This window comes from Octopus sinensis, linkage group LG3, assembly GCF_006345805.1.
Source record: "Octopus sinensis linkage group LG3, ASM634580v1, whole genome shotgun sequence".
In the NCBI taxonomy this organism is placed as follows: Eukaryota; Metazoa; Mollusca; class Cephalopoda; order Octopoda; family Octopodidae; genus Octopus; species Octopus sinensis.
This window is the reverse complement of record NC_042999.1, coordinates 142,522,427-142,539,821: the sequence shown is the minus strand read 5'-3', so window position 1 is coordinate 142,539,821 and position 17,395 is coordinate 142,522,427. Positions and strand designations below refer to the sequence as shown.

At 35.7% G+C, this 17,395-nt stretch overlaps 1 protein-coding gene across 2 annotated transcripts in view; it reads left to right on the top strand.

Moving 5' to 3' along the window:
* Positions 1-17,395, top strand: part of LOC115209719 (synaptotagmin-9-like) — a 278,879-nt gene that overhangs the window by 202,154 nt on the left and 59,330 nt on the right. For both annotated transcript variants that reach the window (XM_036501443.1, XM_029778215.2), the window contains exon 2: positions 15,358-16,178. In XM_036501443.1, the coding sequence (XP_036357336.1) occupies positions 15,358-16,178 (821 nt within the window). The remainder of the gene's footprint in view (positions 1-15,357; positions 16,179-17,395) is intronic.

Here is a 17,395-nt window from a genome sequence, read left to right as displayed (position 1 = left end):
TGAAAGTTTGTGTGTGTGTGTGTGTGTTTGTTGTTGTGTGTGTATTTTTGTGGGTGTTGTGTTTTATATATTGTATAAAATTTTTAATTTTTATATACTTCTACATACCTGAATTATTTTATTTTCTTATCTGTATTTTATCTTCATCTTTCTATCTGAGATTGGGGTATGTGGGGGTACACCCCACATAGCATAACATCCATGCCCTGCATAGATGGAATGAGATAGACAGGATTCCCTGAGTCGAGGTGAAAGCAGTCTGCCTAAGAGAAAGAAGTCTCTTATAAGAAAAACCAACTGCAGAACAGAAATACCCAGTTGGTGTCTGGTGCAGGATAAATTTACCTCATGGCTAGGGAGAAGCCTTAAGCCTTGGACAGCAATTTCCCTTGAGATAGTGTCTCGTATGTAAAAAATACCTGGATGTATGATTGGCACTCCACTTCTGTATCAGCTACCAAAAGAATTACCATAACGTTCACTTGCAGCACCAGGGTTTGAGCCTCTGCTTGTTCAGTTCCAAATTCTCACCTTGTTTCCCATGAAACGTATGACCAGCTACCTCTAAACTTTTTAGAGCGGGGTAGCTATGAAGAGGTAGATGTAGATGCAGGAACAACAAACAGATTTTTGAAGTGCAAAAGACCTGTTGTCTACAGCACTTTCAACTCACGAACTTTATCAAAGACAAGCAGAAAACAAGAACTTCTGCATTGAGTAAAGAAGAACAAAGTTGATATCTTGAGCATCCAAGAACATAGGCATCATCACCCTGACACAGATTTGAAGTATACCAACCTTGATAGATACCAACTTATTAGACTTCTGCAATGAAAATCTCCCAAGGTTCCTCTGAGAAACACAAGACCAACTGGTTTGACCACTTTCAGAAATTTCTTGGAGAACTACCACAAACTATCAGCCTTCTACTTCCTCTACATCAAATATCTAATGCATTAGGCATCAACACATTAGACAAGCTCAAAGTAGCTCTCAGTAGTTCTGCTAACAATAAATCTTCAGGACTGGATAACATACCAACATTACTGTGGCAAGATCCAATATTTCATGAAATTTTACTAGGTTTCTGCAACAACACATATGTGCATCATTTGCCTCCATTAGCTTGGTTGAAGGGTGGAATTGTCCCCGTCCCCAAAAAAGGTGATATAACAAGTGCAGCAAATTATAGAGGCATTACTCTGATCCCAATTTCAGCAAAAGTTTATAACAAACTTCTGCTTAATAGGATTGTACCGATGCTCGATCCACTTCTTTGTAAGAATTAGAATGGACTTAGAAGGGGCCGGTCAGCAACTGCTCAAATCCTTTCCATCTGTCACATACTGGAAGAAATGAGAAAGTTTAACAAGAGTGTCACAATCTGTTTTGTCAACTTTCACAAAGTATTTGATTCCATCAGTAGAGATCTTATGTTTAAAATCCTTGCACTGCACTCTATGGTATTCCTCCCAGGATTGTTGATGCTATCATAGCATTGTACACAAACACCACTGCCATAGTTATATCTCCTAATGGAGAGACTTCTTTGAATTTCTTTGAAACTGAAGCAGGTGTTCTGCAGGGTGACACACTCGCTCCTTTCTTGTTCATCATTGTTCTCAACTATGTTCTTCACATTTCTCTAGACAGTATGGAGGAAAAGGGACTCCTTTTGAAACCTCACCAGAGCAGTTGGCATTGTGAACAATATTTAACTGATCTTGACTTTACTGACAATGTTACCTTGACATCCCATTGTATGAAAGATGCAGAATCTTTGTTACAAGAACTGGAGAAAGCAGCAAAGAAGGTCAGCTTTTACTGCAATGAGAGTAAGATAGGGTTTATCACGACCTTCTCCAAGTTACCTGAACTTAAATCGCTCAATAATATATCAATCAAAAACGTTGATGACTTTAAATATCTTGGATCACACATAGTAGACTCCCAAAAGGACTTTCGCATCTACAAAGCTCTTGCTTGCAATGCATGTAACAGACTTGAGAGGATCTGGCACTCAAACCTTCCACCCACGTTAAAAGTTAACATATTTAGAACACTGATTGAGCCAGTCCTTCTCTATGGATCAGAGACCTAGACCTTATCAGCTCTCTTAGAAAAACAACTAGATGGAACATATACCAACCTGCTCAGAAAGATACAGATTATCAGTTGGAGATCACACTCAACACTTAGTAACATCTACAGAAATCTGATACCAATATCCCTCAAGCCAAAGCAGAAACAGCTACAATTTGCTGGCCACTGTCATCGAGCAGAGAAGGAGGCTATCTCATCAAAAGCCTTATTGAAGAAATGAGAATTTTCCCTTGATGACTGTATTAAGACTTGTAATGAGGAAAAAGTTTTAAATAAGTTTCATTGAGTGATGGGTTGGAAGTACAGTGAGTAGCAAATGGAGAGATTTTGTAACTGATTCAGCTATCTTAGTGAAAAAGTGACTGAGAGGAGGATCACACAAAGTTGATGGAGATCCTCTTGGCCAGGGACTAGAAGGCTTTGTTGATATTTGAAGAAAAAATTTGCAGGCTGAGCAAAGAATGGGACATATCTAGAAAGTTGGTTTTAACCACATGCTTAGATGTCACAAACTTTCTAAAAATTAATCAGTGTGTTGAAGGCAACTCTCAGTAGTAATGGAAATTGGACACGTAGCATTCGCAAATACTTTCAGTCCACCGTTGTCTTTTCCTTACATCTCCTCCTTAGCTCCCACTGACTTATAGCATTACCTAAACAATGTTAAGGAAAATTTAAACAGTTAACAATAAAACCAAAATTCTCTTAGGAATAGCAGAATGAGTTGCCACATCAAAGTGGCAAATGAATGTTACTACTAGTTTAACCCTAGGCAGATTCTCTGCCAGCTGGTTTTCGATGCAACGTTCTGCATCCTTTATATACAATATATTGCTAGCAGGGGGAGCGAACCTCTACTAATCCAAATCAGCTAACAGGATTGTGGGACTGACCCAGTTTCGAGCTAGTTGGCTCTTTGTCAGCCATGTGCACCTGCGCAATGGAGTGACAGCTAAGATACGCTTCTGCTAGCAATATACTGTAAACAAAGTGACCATCGGTCACTGATTTGCAACAAGCAAAGTAGCTAGTTATAAAATCTCAAGAAGAGATAGAGTAATAGCGTATACTGAACAGTAGAATGAGTCGCTACATCAAAGTGGCAGGTGAATGTTATGAATAGTTTAACCCCAAGCAGATTCTCCACCAGCTGGTTTTCAATGCAACATTCTGCATCCTTTATATACAATATATCACTAGCAGGGGAGTGAACCCCAACTAAGCCCCATCAGCTAACAGAGTCACGGGACTGGTCCAGTTTCAAGCTAGCACTTATTTTCAATAACTAAGTAAACTGAGGCATATAGAGTTAAATGTCCTTCTCAAAAACAAAGAAACCTTGTAATGGATTTAAACTTATAACATGGGAGCTGATAATCATCTACTTTATTCTTTTGTCTCTTCTACATTTTTACACACCAAAGCTCAAATTTAATTTGCAGTACCTAATCCATTTCTTCTGACAATATTTCACTTGATTTTGTTACCATAAACTTGCTAAAATAAATTAGCAAAAACAGTAACATACATTAATTTCATAAACAATATTTTGCTGTTCATTTTCAAAAGTAATGAGAATGGTGTCAAATTTATATAAAGAAGCAAACACTAAATCTCTGAATAGAAAAAAATGAACATACATTTTTAATTAGATATTTTCCTATCATTTTATATTGAGAGTTTATTTATTATATATACAGTGAAGGCAATATTTTTAAAACACATTTCTTTTGATAACCTTTGTTCAATTTATAAAAGCTGGCATTGAACAATTCAGAAAATGTCAATATTTCAAAATAAATTTTCGACAGTTGAAATAATTTATGAGATAGTATATTTATATTTTATTTAATATATATAATATAAATAACTACAGCAGATTATTTTTTCAAAGTTTGGGCTGAGTTCCTTTCAAGCTGAGTTCCTTCTTGGAGGCAAAGTGGCTGAGTTCCTTTTGAGCATTGAGCCTCATGGAGGCAAAGTGTTTGAGTTCCTTCTTTTGAGTGTTGGGCCTCACATAGGTAAAGTGGCTGAGTTCCTTTTGAGTGTTGGGCCTCATAGAGGCTGAGTGACTGAGTTCCTTTGAGTGTTGGGCCTCACAGAGGCTGAGTAGCTGAGTTCCTTTCGAGTGTTGGGCCTCACGGAGGCAATGACTGAGACCTTTGGCCTTATGTCATGCTTGAGAAGAAGTTCCATCAAACCAAGAAAAATCACAGTTGTGGAAGAAACCGGTGTCATACAAATGGCACGTAAAAGCACCCATTATACTCTCGGATTGGCATAGAAAACCATGCCAAATCAGCCTGAAGTCTGGTGCAGCCTTCCAGCTTACCAGCTCTGGTCAAACCATCCAATGGACAACGGACATTAAATGATGACGATGATGATGAGTTTCCCCCACATGCACAAAAGACAATATGAATTATGATATTATCTTGAATATATGCAATATCGTTCATTATCATCACCATTATCATCATCGTCGTTGTCATTGTCATCATCATCATCATTATTATCATTATCATCATCTTCATCATCTTCATCATTGTTGTCATCATTGTCATCTTCATTTTACATCTGCACTCCATTCTGGTAGGGGATGAACAGATCATCACAGTGTAAGTCAGTTCTTATCCAGAGTTACTGCTCTCCTAGACACATCAAAAGACTTATTCTCCCATGAACATTCCAATTTCAATATGGCTTCTAAGGTTGGATGCCCTTCCTAAAACCATCCACTTTACAGAATGCACTGGGTATGTTTTATAATGGTACCAGGTCAAGAGAGGTTGTCATGTCTTCAACAAAACTAAAGGTTTCTTCCAACACTATATTGTTTCCACAAATTCACCTACACTCTTTTATAAAGTGTACTGGGTGTATTTTATCATGGTAGCAGAACTAGTGAGATTGCCTTATATCATGTAAGACTAGGGAGTTCTCATTGCCATGTGATATATTTGTTTATTCAAGACAGCATATCCTTGAAGGTGAATAGAAGAGAGAGAGAAATAATGAAGGCAGGATGGCTAGAAGAAAGTTGCAAGAGTATGATGAGTGAAACAGAATGATGGGAATGTGCTGAACTTAAAATTACATTACAGTAAATCCTAGTAGATTTCATATCATGATATATATATATATATATATATATATATATATGTATAAGGGTGAAAAGGAACACACGAGTTGATATATATGAAAAAACAAGTAAAAAATAGAAAATGCTAAAATAATTTTATAGTGAACATTTCAGTACCGGTTTCGGTCATTTTGAGACCTTTTCAACTGTAACGATTAAATAATTAAATTTAGAAAAATTAGAAGAAAAGTTTTTTAAAAGAATATTTCTATAGTAGTGTTCAGATTTAAGTGGCATTCTGCCTTTCTCTGACTCCCTTGTTTGCACTTGTGTGTTCGAGGTAGTTGTGAGCTCTTGGTAGGGTAGTAGAGAGAAGGCTGGTGAGGAAAGGGGGGTGGGAGAATCTGGGAGTGCCCTGATGGTCGTATTTGAATGGTCAGTGGCGGCTGGCAGTCTCAGTTCAATTCAGGAGAATATTTATATTGACAGGCTTCTTTATAGAATTAGCGTAGGTGTTATACTAAAAAACATTAGTGACAAACTTAAGGGGTAGGGGGTGGAGAAGAAGAAGAAGAAGAAGAAGAAGAAGAAGAAGGAGAAGGAGAAGGAGAAGATGACGATGATGGTGATGGTGGTGATGATTATGACGACGATGATGATGATGACGATGATGATGAAGAAGAAGAAGAAGAAGAAGGAGGAGAAGGAGAAGATGGTGGTGATGATGGTGGCGATGATGATGATGCCGATGATGATGATAACGATGATGATGAAGAAGAAGAGGAAGAAGAAGAAGAAGAAAAAACAGAGAAGGGAGAATATGAATGTAAATATAGCTATGAAGGGGCTGATTAGTAATGGATTCTATTGAGTGTAGTATTTGTGTGTGTATATATATATATTTTTTTTTTTTTTTTTTTTTTTTCTTTTATTCTAAAGTTGAGGTATATTAATTGTTTGTCGTAGACCCGTTAAGAAGTGGCTTGTATTTTGTAATAAAGAGATTTTCTTTACTTATTCGTTGTCTCGAGGTTGTATCGTCCCTAAATTGGTAGAGGGGGAAAATTCTGAAGTTTGGTGTTTTTTTGTTGGCGCAAGTATCTATGTGTTGGCTAAAAGCTATTTTTCTGTTTTGGGGAATTTTTATCTGGGATCTGTGCAGGGCCATTCGTTTACGCAAACCAATTTTTGTTTGGCCTATGTACTGCTCTTGACACCCGGAGCAGGTTAGTGAGTATATTAGGTTCTCCGAAGCACATGTGAAGTTGCTTTTCACTGTAAAACGTTGTCCCTGTTTGAAGGAGAACTCAGAACCCTCGATTAGATAGTCGCATATCCCGCAATTGGGTCTTCCACATTTTTTTACTGTCGGCTTCTGTGTTGAAGAGTGAATTCGGGCTTGTGTAAGGAGACTTTTCATGGATCTAGGCTGTCTTTTGCTTTTTATGATCGTGTGTGTTTGGAGGATTGTGTTCATTCTGTGGTCTTTTTTTAGGAGGGGTATGTTGTGGAGGATGGTGTCGAAGGCTTCGTTATTGAGAGGGTTGTGTGTGGAGATGTATGGTAAGGCTTTTGGTTGTAAGTTTTTCTTTGATTTGGGATGTCTCAGTTCCTTGATGTTAAGTTGAAGGGCACGTTGAATGCATTTGTCAATAAGTGAAGGTGGATAGTTCCTGGTGATTAGGGTATCTTTTAGTTCTTGTAGTCGTGTGTCTCTGGTGTTTGCGTTAGAGACTATAGTGCATATCCTTTTTGCTAGATTGAAGGGGATATTCATCCTGGTGTGTCTGGGGTGGCATGAATTGAATGGAAGATATTGCTTAGAGTCTGTAGGCTTATAGTATATGTCTGTTTCGATGGGTACACGAATGGCCCCCTCCTTTGCCAACCTAGTCATAGGATACCTAGAGATCAGTCTGTATCGTAAGGTTCTAGAAAGATATGGCAGCCCTTTCTCCATCTACATAGAAAACAACTGGAAGAGATATCTAGATGACTGTTTCATCCTTTGGCATAAAAATATAGAAAAACTCATAGAATTCCAGAAAATTTTAAACGGACTGGACGTAAACATCCAATTCACGATGGAATATAGCCAACAACAACTCCCCTTCCTCGATATCCTCATTAAGAAAGCTAATAATATAATAGAAACAGACATATACTATAAGCCTACAGACTCTAAGCAATATCTTCCATTCAATTCATGCCACCCCAGACACACCAGGATGAATATCCCCTTCAATCTAGCAAAAAGGATATGCACTATAGTCTCTAACGCAAACACCAGAGACACACGACTACAAGAACTAAAAGATACCCTAATCACCAGGAACTATCCACCTTCACTTATTGACAAATGCATTCAACGTGCCCTTCAACTTAACATCAAGGAACTGAGACATCCCAAATCAAAGAAAAACTTACAACCAAAAGCCTTACCATACATCTCCACACACAACCCTCTCAATAACGAAGCCTTCGACACCATCCTCCACAACATACCCCTCCTAAAAAAAGACCACAGAATGAACACAATCCTCCAAACACACACGATCATAAAAAGCAAAAGACAGCCTAGATCCATGAAAAGTCTCCTTACACAAGCCCGAATTCACTCTTCAACACAGAAGCCGACAGTAAAAAAATGTGGAAGACCCAATTGCGGGATATGCGACTATCTAATCGAGGGTTCTGAGTTCTCCTTCAAACAGGGACAACGTTTTACAGTGAAAAGCAACTTCACATGTGCTTCGGAGAACCTAATATACTCACTAACCTGCTCCGGGTGTCAAGAGCAGTACATAGGCCAAACAAAAAATGGTTTGCGTAAACGAATGGCCCTGCACAGATCCCAGATAAAAATTCCCCAAAACAGAAAAATAGCTTTTAGCCAACACATAGATACTTGCGCCAACAAAAAAACACCAAACTTCAGAATTTTCCCCCTCTACCAATTTAGGGACGATACAACCTCGAGACAACGAATAAGTAAAGAAAATCTCTTTATTACAAAATACAAGCCACTTCTTAACGGGTCTACGACAAACAATTAATATACCTCAACTTTAGAATAAAAGAAAAAAAAAAAAAAAAAAAAAAAAAAATATATATATATACACACACAAATACTACACTCAATAGAATCCATTACTAATCAGCCCCTTCATAGCTATATTTACATTCATATTCTCCCTTCTCTGTTTTTTCTTCTTCTTCATCATCATCGTTATCATCATCATCGGCATCATCATCATCGCCACCATCATCACCACCATCTTCTCCTTCTCCTCCTTCTTCTTCTTCTTCTTCTTCATCATCATCGTCATCATCATCATCGTCGTCATAATCATCACCACCATCACCATCATCGTCATCTTCTCCTTCTCCTTCTCCTTCTTCTTCTTCTTCTTCTTCTTCTTCTTCTTCTCCACCCCCTACCCCTTAAGTTTGTCACTAATGTTTTTTAGTATAACACCTACGCTAATTCTATAAAGAAGCCTGTCAATATAAATATTCTCCTGAATTGAACTGAGACTGCCAGCCGCCACTGACCATTCAAAATACGACCATCAGGGCACTCCCAGATTCTCCCACCCCCTTTCCTCACCAGCCTTCTCTCTACTACCCTACCAAGAGCTCACAACTACCTCGAACACACAAGTGCAAACAAGGGAGTCAGAGAAAGGCAGAATGCCACTTAAATCTGAACACTACTATAGAAATATTCTTTTAAAAAAACTTTTCTTCTAATTTTCTAATTTAATTATTTAATCGTTACAGTTGAAAAGGTCTCAAAATGACCGAAACCGGTACTGAAATGTTCACTATAAAATTATTTTAGCATTTTCTATTTTTTACTTGTTTTTTCATATATATATATATATATTATATATATATATATAGAGAGAGAGAGAGAGAAATTCATGCAGATATATATATATATATAATATATATATATATATATATTATATATATATATATATATATATATATATTTGTAATATATCTGCATGAATTTTTCTCTTTCCTTCTTCTTACCCTTTCCAGAAGAAGGTATAACCTGAAACTATCTCTTCAGTCTTTCCTTCCCCAGATAGACATGTTTCATTGAGGGCAAGGATGTCGATGTTAAATTTTGCTAGTTCTTTGGAGAAAAGAGCTGTTATACGTTCTGGTCTCTCTGTGTCTTGAGGATTGAGGAGCATTCGCACATTCCATGTTCCAATGATTAATTTAATTAATTTATTTTATTTAATTTCTGTTGTTGTTTGACCCCTTGAATGGGTGTCCTGCTGGATGCAGCTTACCAGCCAGGATTCTGTGGTGACAACCGATATTTAGCCCACCTTTTTTTAGGGCCTTCTCCATTCAGGTTGAGCAGTGGTGTTCCCAAATAGGCCTGCCCAGTTGCAGATGTAGGACCAAGTCCTTGGGTTGTCACCAGGTCCCAGAAAGGCCACCTTCTTGCATCTGCTGCCAACATGCAGATCCAGACTAGGAGCTTCTAGTTTCATTAAAACCTGCTCCCACCATCCTTACCCTATTGCCATTGGGCTTTTGTAAAAAGAAGTGGGGAGTTGGATCAAAAAGAAACCAGCCAATGGCTAATGAGGCCAATTCTTGCATGAAAGCAAGAATGATAAAACACCACCGACGATCTGCATGTTTAATTTTAGCCAGTATTTTGTTATAAGTAAAGCTTCCATAGTTATTCTTCTCACTTTTGTGGAATTTTATATAAAATTGGGTGGTTGTTAAATGTGGATGATTGATGATGATGTCAACAAATATTTTCTTATCCAATTTTTTTTTGTATACTGTATTCTAATGAGTTGCAATGGCTCTATGTAATAAATGCATGATCAACCAATGGAAGAGTGTCTGTCTTGTGTGTCTGATGCAACAGTTTGAGTCATTAATTCTACAACATTGCTACTTACCTCATCTCACAAAGACAACATACCATAACAACAGTTTATATTGAACCAGTCAATGCAGTTGAAACAGTATTAAATTAAAATAGCCATCTCTGTATCATACTTAATGCATATATACCATTGACAGGTAAGTTACTGTGGTGTTTGTCCAAAATAAAATCTCTTAAGAACATGCAGTATTTGAAAATACCAGGGTAATGCATTAAGTAGATGGCTATTTCAATTTAATACTATTTCAGTTGGGTTGACTGGGTTATTTTTCTCAGCTTAGTTGCTATATGCAATATCAGTGAATGTATTATTCACTGTTTCCTATGACAAATCTCATTTTGGCATGTGGTTGTTATGAGTACATATCATTGACAATGCACAGGACCACAGAAATACATCTAGCATTTTCACAACCCACTACTGGAATAATTTCTCATCTCTTTCCAATATATACTGCTTTTTTAAACCCAGTACATTCATACGGTTTTATCTAAGACAAAAACTGCAGTAATTTTCCTGTCGATGATGTATATACATTAGTTATGATACATTCATGATTAGTTTATAGTGAAAATGTGAAATTTTCAAAACATATAACAAATGATATTAGGAATGTTATAAATTCAAACAAAATATAAAGGACTAAAATGAAAATATATAAAATCCTTCATAAAAAAGATGAAATTTGAAAATAGTCATGTTTTTAATACATGCTTGAAAAAAAACGTTATTCCCTATTTACAAGAATATATATGTATCTGTATGTATGTCTGTGTATGTGTGCATATCTGTATATGTATATATCTCTGTGAATGTGTGTGTGCATATATATGTGTGTGTGTATATACATACATATATATACATATGTATATATTTATATTTATATACAAACACATATATATATGCATACATATATATATATATGTATATCTATCTATATATATGTGTGTATGTGTATGTATGTGTGTGTGTGTGTGTGCATACATATATATGTATATCATCATCATCATTGTTTAACGTCCGCTTTCCATGCTAGCATGTGTTGGATGATTTGACTGAGGATTGGCGAACCAGATGGCTGCACCAGGCTCCAATCTGATCTGGCAGAGTTTCTACAGCTGGATGCCCTTCCTAGTGCAAACCACTCCGAGAATGTAGTGGGTACTTTTATGTGCCGCCAGCACGAGGGCCAGACAGTACTGGCAACGGCCATACTCAAATGGTATTTTTTACGTGCCACCAGCACAGAAGCCAGTCCAATGGCACTGGCAACGACTTGGTACGATATGTTTATTTATTTTGGTAGTTTTAACTTTAAGAGTACTCCATATATATATATATATGGAGGCATGTGGCTTGGTGGTTATGTTATTCAGCTCACAATCGTAAGATCATGAGTTCAATTTCTAGTGATGCATTATATCCTTGTGCCAGACACTTTATTTCACATTGCTTCAGTTCACTCAACTGGAAAAAATGAATAGAACCTATATTTCAAAGGGCCAACTTTGTCACACTGTGTCATGCTGAATCTCCTTGAGAACCATTAAGGGTTCACATGTCTGTCAAGTGCTCAGCCACTTGCACATTAATTTCACAAGCAGGCTGTTCCGTTGATCTGATAACCGATGTAGTGCCAGGCTATATATATACTTGTATATGATGTGCAGTGTATTTATGGAAAGAATCCTATAAGCCTCATCAATTTAGTTAAAAATGGAGAAGGCAAGTTGTTAAAATATATAAGAGAACTTTAATTCATGCAGACGATTGTTTCATCCAGAGATATAAAATATGGATGCATATATAATATTTATAATTCATTGAAATTTTTCTTTTATTTCTTTTATTTTGTTAATCAACTCTTATATATGGCCATTGAAAATTTGCCTCAACAAATTTCATCTGATAAATGCAAGCAGGGAAAAGTAGATAATGATGATGATGATGATGATAATAAATTCAGATTTCCACCTAAGGATTCATATCTAACCAATGATCATATTTGAATCCCTAGATTAATCAACTGACCATACAACTACAATTGGTTATAAATATTGCAATGGGTGAGATGGGAACTCTGTTCATCATTTGAATAATGATTATGATGATGATGACAACAACAATAATGATGACAACGATAATGACAATGACGATGATGATGATGACAACGACAATGATGATGATGACAAGGATGGTGGTGGTGGTGGTGCTGGTGGTAATTTTCCAGATGATGATGATGATGATGATGATGATAGTGATGATACACATTTCTTATAGCTCTTACAGTATTGGCAGGAGAGAACAATTAGGAGATAAAATCACAATTAGATGAAACAACTTATTGAGCAAAAACTTGTGATATAAGATTGATTGTTCAAAATATCATGATTAAAAAGACAGACAATTATGTTGTTCCTTGATTTGTAGTGAAGATTGCAGATATGTAAATGTGTTTGTACATGTACGAACATACATACCTACACACATAAATAGATACATATATATGTATGTATATATATATATATATATATATATATATATATATTATATATATATATATATATATATATATATATATATAATATATATATATATATATAGATATATATATATATATTTATATATATATATATATAGACTTATATGTATGTATGAATGTATGCATATATAATATTTATATTTTGTTGAAATTTTTCTTTTATTTCTTAATTTTGTTAATCAACTCTTATATATGTATTTTCTGTAATAAGGTAAAATAATTCATATAAATTATTACTTAGATAAATGATGATGCTGATGCTGATGGTGGTGGCAGTGGTGGTGGTGGTGGCGGCAGCAGTGGGGTGGGGTGATGGTAAAGATGATTACCAAGTTTGTAGGTGTAATAATGGCCATCAACATCGTTGCAATCATCATGATGGGTGTTCACTATAAGAACTGTATTGTAATAATGATGGTGATGACAAGAGGGAAAATGATGAGCATAATAACAACATTGACATTGATAATACTAAGGGTGATAAAGGCAATAATGATGGTGGTGGTGGTGGTGGTGGTGGTGGTCGCAGCAGTGGTGTATGTGGTGGGGTGGGTGGTGGTGAGGATGGGGGGTAGGGAGAGATAGGGAGGATGGGACATAGCAGCAGTGGCAATGTCAGTCACATCAGCAAAGACAGAGACAACAACAACAACAACAATGGCAATAATAACAATGATGATCCTGAGAAGGAGGAGGAGGAGGAAATGGAGGAGGAGGAAATAGAGGTGGGGAGGAAAGAGGGGAGGGTGGAGGAGGAAGAGAGGAAGGAGGAGCTGGTGGGGAGGAGCTGGTGGAGGAGGAGGGGGAGGAGGAGGAGGATTATGATCGCATTTGGTCATGATGTCAATGGTATCATTGAATATTTCAGAATAGGACAAGTAAATTTCTGTTTTATATGACCCTAGAGATCATCAGCATTCTTTTGCTTTGTTTGTTTGTTTTTAGGTTTAATTCTTCATCTCATTTCATTGATTTGTAATAACTATCTCAGACTAAAGTCAGAATTTAGCTTCACAGTGTGCTGCTTTACAACAGCAATAATTTTTGTATAAATCAAGAAAGAAGAAAGAAATAAAGTAGAGACAGTCTAGGGTATCATGAAATATGATATATTAGCATTGCAACTGAGTTAGTCTTTAAACTTCCAGTATTTAACCCTTAATTCCTGAAGAAACAAACATTTGTCATTTTCTCTAATTAATATAACTATTTATCAACAAATTTGAGAGCTCCAGCTAAAATGTATTGCTGCGTTTGTTCTGACTCCACCCTTTCAGTTTAAATTCCATTAAGGACAACTTTGCCTTTCATCCTTCCAGAATCAATAAGGAAGAATCAATCCAGATGAATGAATTGGTGGAACTGTAAGAACTTTGGATCAGTCCCTTGTAGTGTTTGTTCCGATGTGTTTGGTTACAAGTTCAAATCCTACCATGGTCTATTGGTGTGGTAGATTTAAACTTCATCCATCTCCCTATTTGACACCACCACCTGACACCTTCAGTGCCTTTAGTAAAGTCCGATCTGTTGCAAGTATTCAGGCCAGCCGTACAAGTAGAAGTAACTAGCATTAAATCAATAATAGGATACAAACAAATCCAAAAATTTAGTTCTTAGTGGCATCACCAGTAATATTGATTTCAAATTTTGTACAAGGCCAACAAGAGTGGGAAAGGGGATAAGTCGATTACATCAACTCCAGTGCACAACTGGTATTTATTTTATTGACTCTGAAAAGACGAATGGTAAAGTCAACCTCAGCAGAATTTGAACTCAGGACATAAAGATGGATGAAATGCTGTTAAGCATTCTGACTGGTGTGCTTAAGATTTTGCCAGCTTGCCTATCTTTTTAGGGCATCTAGAATTATAATTTGTCTTTGGTGCCTGATATAAGGGAGAATTAGCCGGTCAAACAACTCTGTAGTGGTTATCTCATTGGCTCAGGCTCAGATAATTCTTTTTAGAAGAAATATTTCATTTTGGAGAGAGATCATTTGACAGAAATATGGTTAGGGGTTGAAAGTAATTGTGAAATTCAAAACTATTGTGTCAGTTTGCAACATAATATTTTTCTCTCCATTAGAATGATGCACAATATAACATAAGTACATGACATGTGATGTGATGATGTAGGATAAGAAATTGTGGGGAGAAATGTTGCAGATAAAAAAGTAATTAAAAATGGACCTTTTGAATGTATAGTATAAACATATGTGACAAATTGAATATGATTGTGTTAGGTATTGACAGCATTGACCAATATTAGCAGGATAGCCAACTGCAATGGTATGTGTTATGTAATGTAAATATATATTACATGATTCGGCTTGAAATGCAATGATTTCATGATGGAAATTGTCAGCAGTAATGAGAAACTCAACCTGACTTGTTAACAAAGGGTTAGATTGACATTTCATGCAATAAGTCTCACATTTGTAATGCTGAAAGATCCAATCCAACTTGTCAACATGGGAATACTGGTGTCAGAACAAGTATGCTGATGATGGCTGTATTAGTAATGGTCAGGATGACAGTAATTATAATTATTATTATGATGATGATGAGTGTGATAATATATATATTTATGTATTCATTTTTACAAATCACTTTGTTTTTATCTTCATGCTACACTCTCTCCATTAAAGTCTGTGCATGTGTGATCAATGCCAATAAATGTTATTTTATTTTCCTTTACAGCGCTCCCTATTGGAGAAATTATTGGAATTGCTTGTGTAGTTGCCTTTGTGCTCCTTTCAATTGGATTCTTAATATATCGCCGGTTTTGTAGAATAGGAACAAACCATCATTTATATCATGAAGCTGAAGCTCTGAAAGAAGAAAGAGCAAATTTATCAATTAGTCAGAGTAGTCCTAACCTTGTAAACGAATGCGATGGCAAAGAAGGGATTCGAAACACTGTGAAGAGAAGTTTGCAAGCTTTTCGCCAATCAACTTTGCCAACTGTTTCTGAGAGACACCTAACATTTGAGCGAAGTTTGTCTCACAAACTTGACCTATCTAATGTGGAATTTTCTGTGCAAAGCTTGTCTCAAAAAAGTCAGCCATCCATTGGCAAAATTAAACCAGAACTTTACAAACAAACACTTATAGATGAAACAAAACTAGAACAATCATGTGGTAAACTATATTTCAGTCTTAGGTATGATATGCAAAATGAACATTTGTTTGTAACAATTATAAATGCAACCAATCTCCCAGCTAAAGATTTCTCGGGCACAAGTGATCCTTATGTAAAAGTCTACTTGCTGCCTGATCGGAAAACCAAATTTCAAACTAAGGTGCACCGCAAAACACTGAATCCTGAATTTAACGAAACCTTCATGTTCAATGTGTCATGTCAGGAACTCAACAGTCGAAGTGTACAGTTTAGCCTCTATGACTTTGACAGATTTTCCAGGCATGATTTGATTGGAGATGTTATTGTTAAACAAGATTTATTGGATGAAAATATTTCCAAGGAGAAATTTTTTTCTTTCGATATAATCTCTTCTAATCAGGTAAGAATCAGTTTATTACCTCTTTCTTTTATTTTTGATTTATTCTTAATACTATAATTTTTTGTTATTCATTTTTTTTCCCTTACAATAATAGTTTAGACATAACTGAAAATTCAAAACACCCCATGAATTGTGGAAAATTCATATGAGTTCTAAACCATTTTTTATTGTCTATATTTTGTTATAGCTGACATTATATAAAAATATGAGCAAAACGCCCCCCCCCCACGTCCAATGGATGGTGCTGAGTTGTCAAACATTTAAACCAAATTTTCTCAAAACAACTTGTCCAACCGTCCCATAAGCCTCACCTAGAATCAATTTTTGTAATTTTTTCAAGACTTATACACGCCCTGATACCATCAGTATCTACATATCAAATTTGAGTGCAATCGGATGGAGGATGCCTGAGATCCTAGAAGACACATACGCACACAGAGACAGAACGGATTTTATATAATAGATGATTTAATGTTTATGATGAGATATGAACTGAAAATTCACAGAAGATGGAAGAATCCATATAATAATTTTACTAGCAAAATACTAATGATCAAACAATTGACTTTTATAAAATGAGCTTTGTATGATTTCTAAAGAAATCACATCTAAATATCTGTATAAATTATTAGCATATATTTAGATATTTACATGCATATGTATATGTATGTATAAATACATACATTCATACATACATACATACATACATACATACATACATACATACATACATACATATATATCAGTTCCATTTGGGTTTTTTTACCTTGGAGCTTGCTTCATTAAGCCTGTCCACAGGTAACAGCTATCGGATACAATTATAGAATGGAAAGGAATGCTTTTACTGAAGAAATATCTGAAAATCTATAAATATCTGTGGATATTTCTTGTCAATATAAATATTGACAGGAAATGATGGAGCAAGTAATTCATGTGTGTGTGTGTGTGTGTGTGTGTGTATTTGTATATATATGCATGTGTATGTGTGTATATGAGTGTAGACTATGTTACCTTAGCGTTTAATGTATACACATATACACACTATACCAGATTAAAACTATGACTATGATATATTAATGAGATTTATGTAGAAACACAATTACTTTCCTGATATTGAAAACTAATTACAGTACTAAACAATGAATAATTAGATTTTAAATGATAAATTGTTTTTCATAAGATTTCAATCATTTATTCCCATTATTAATTTACAAAAA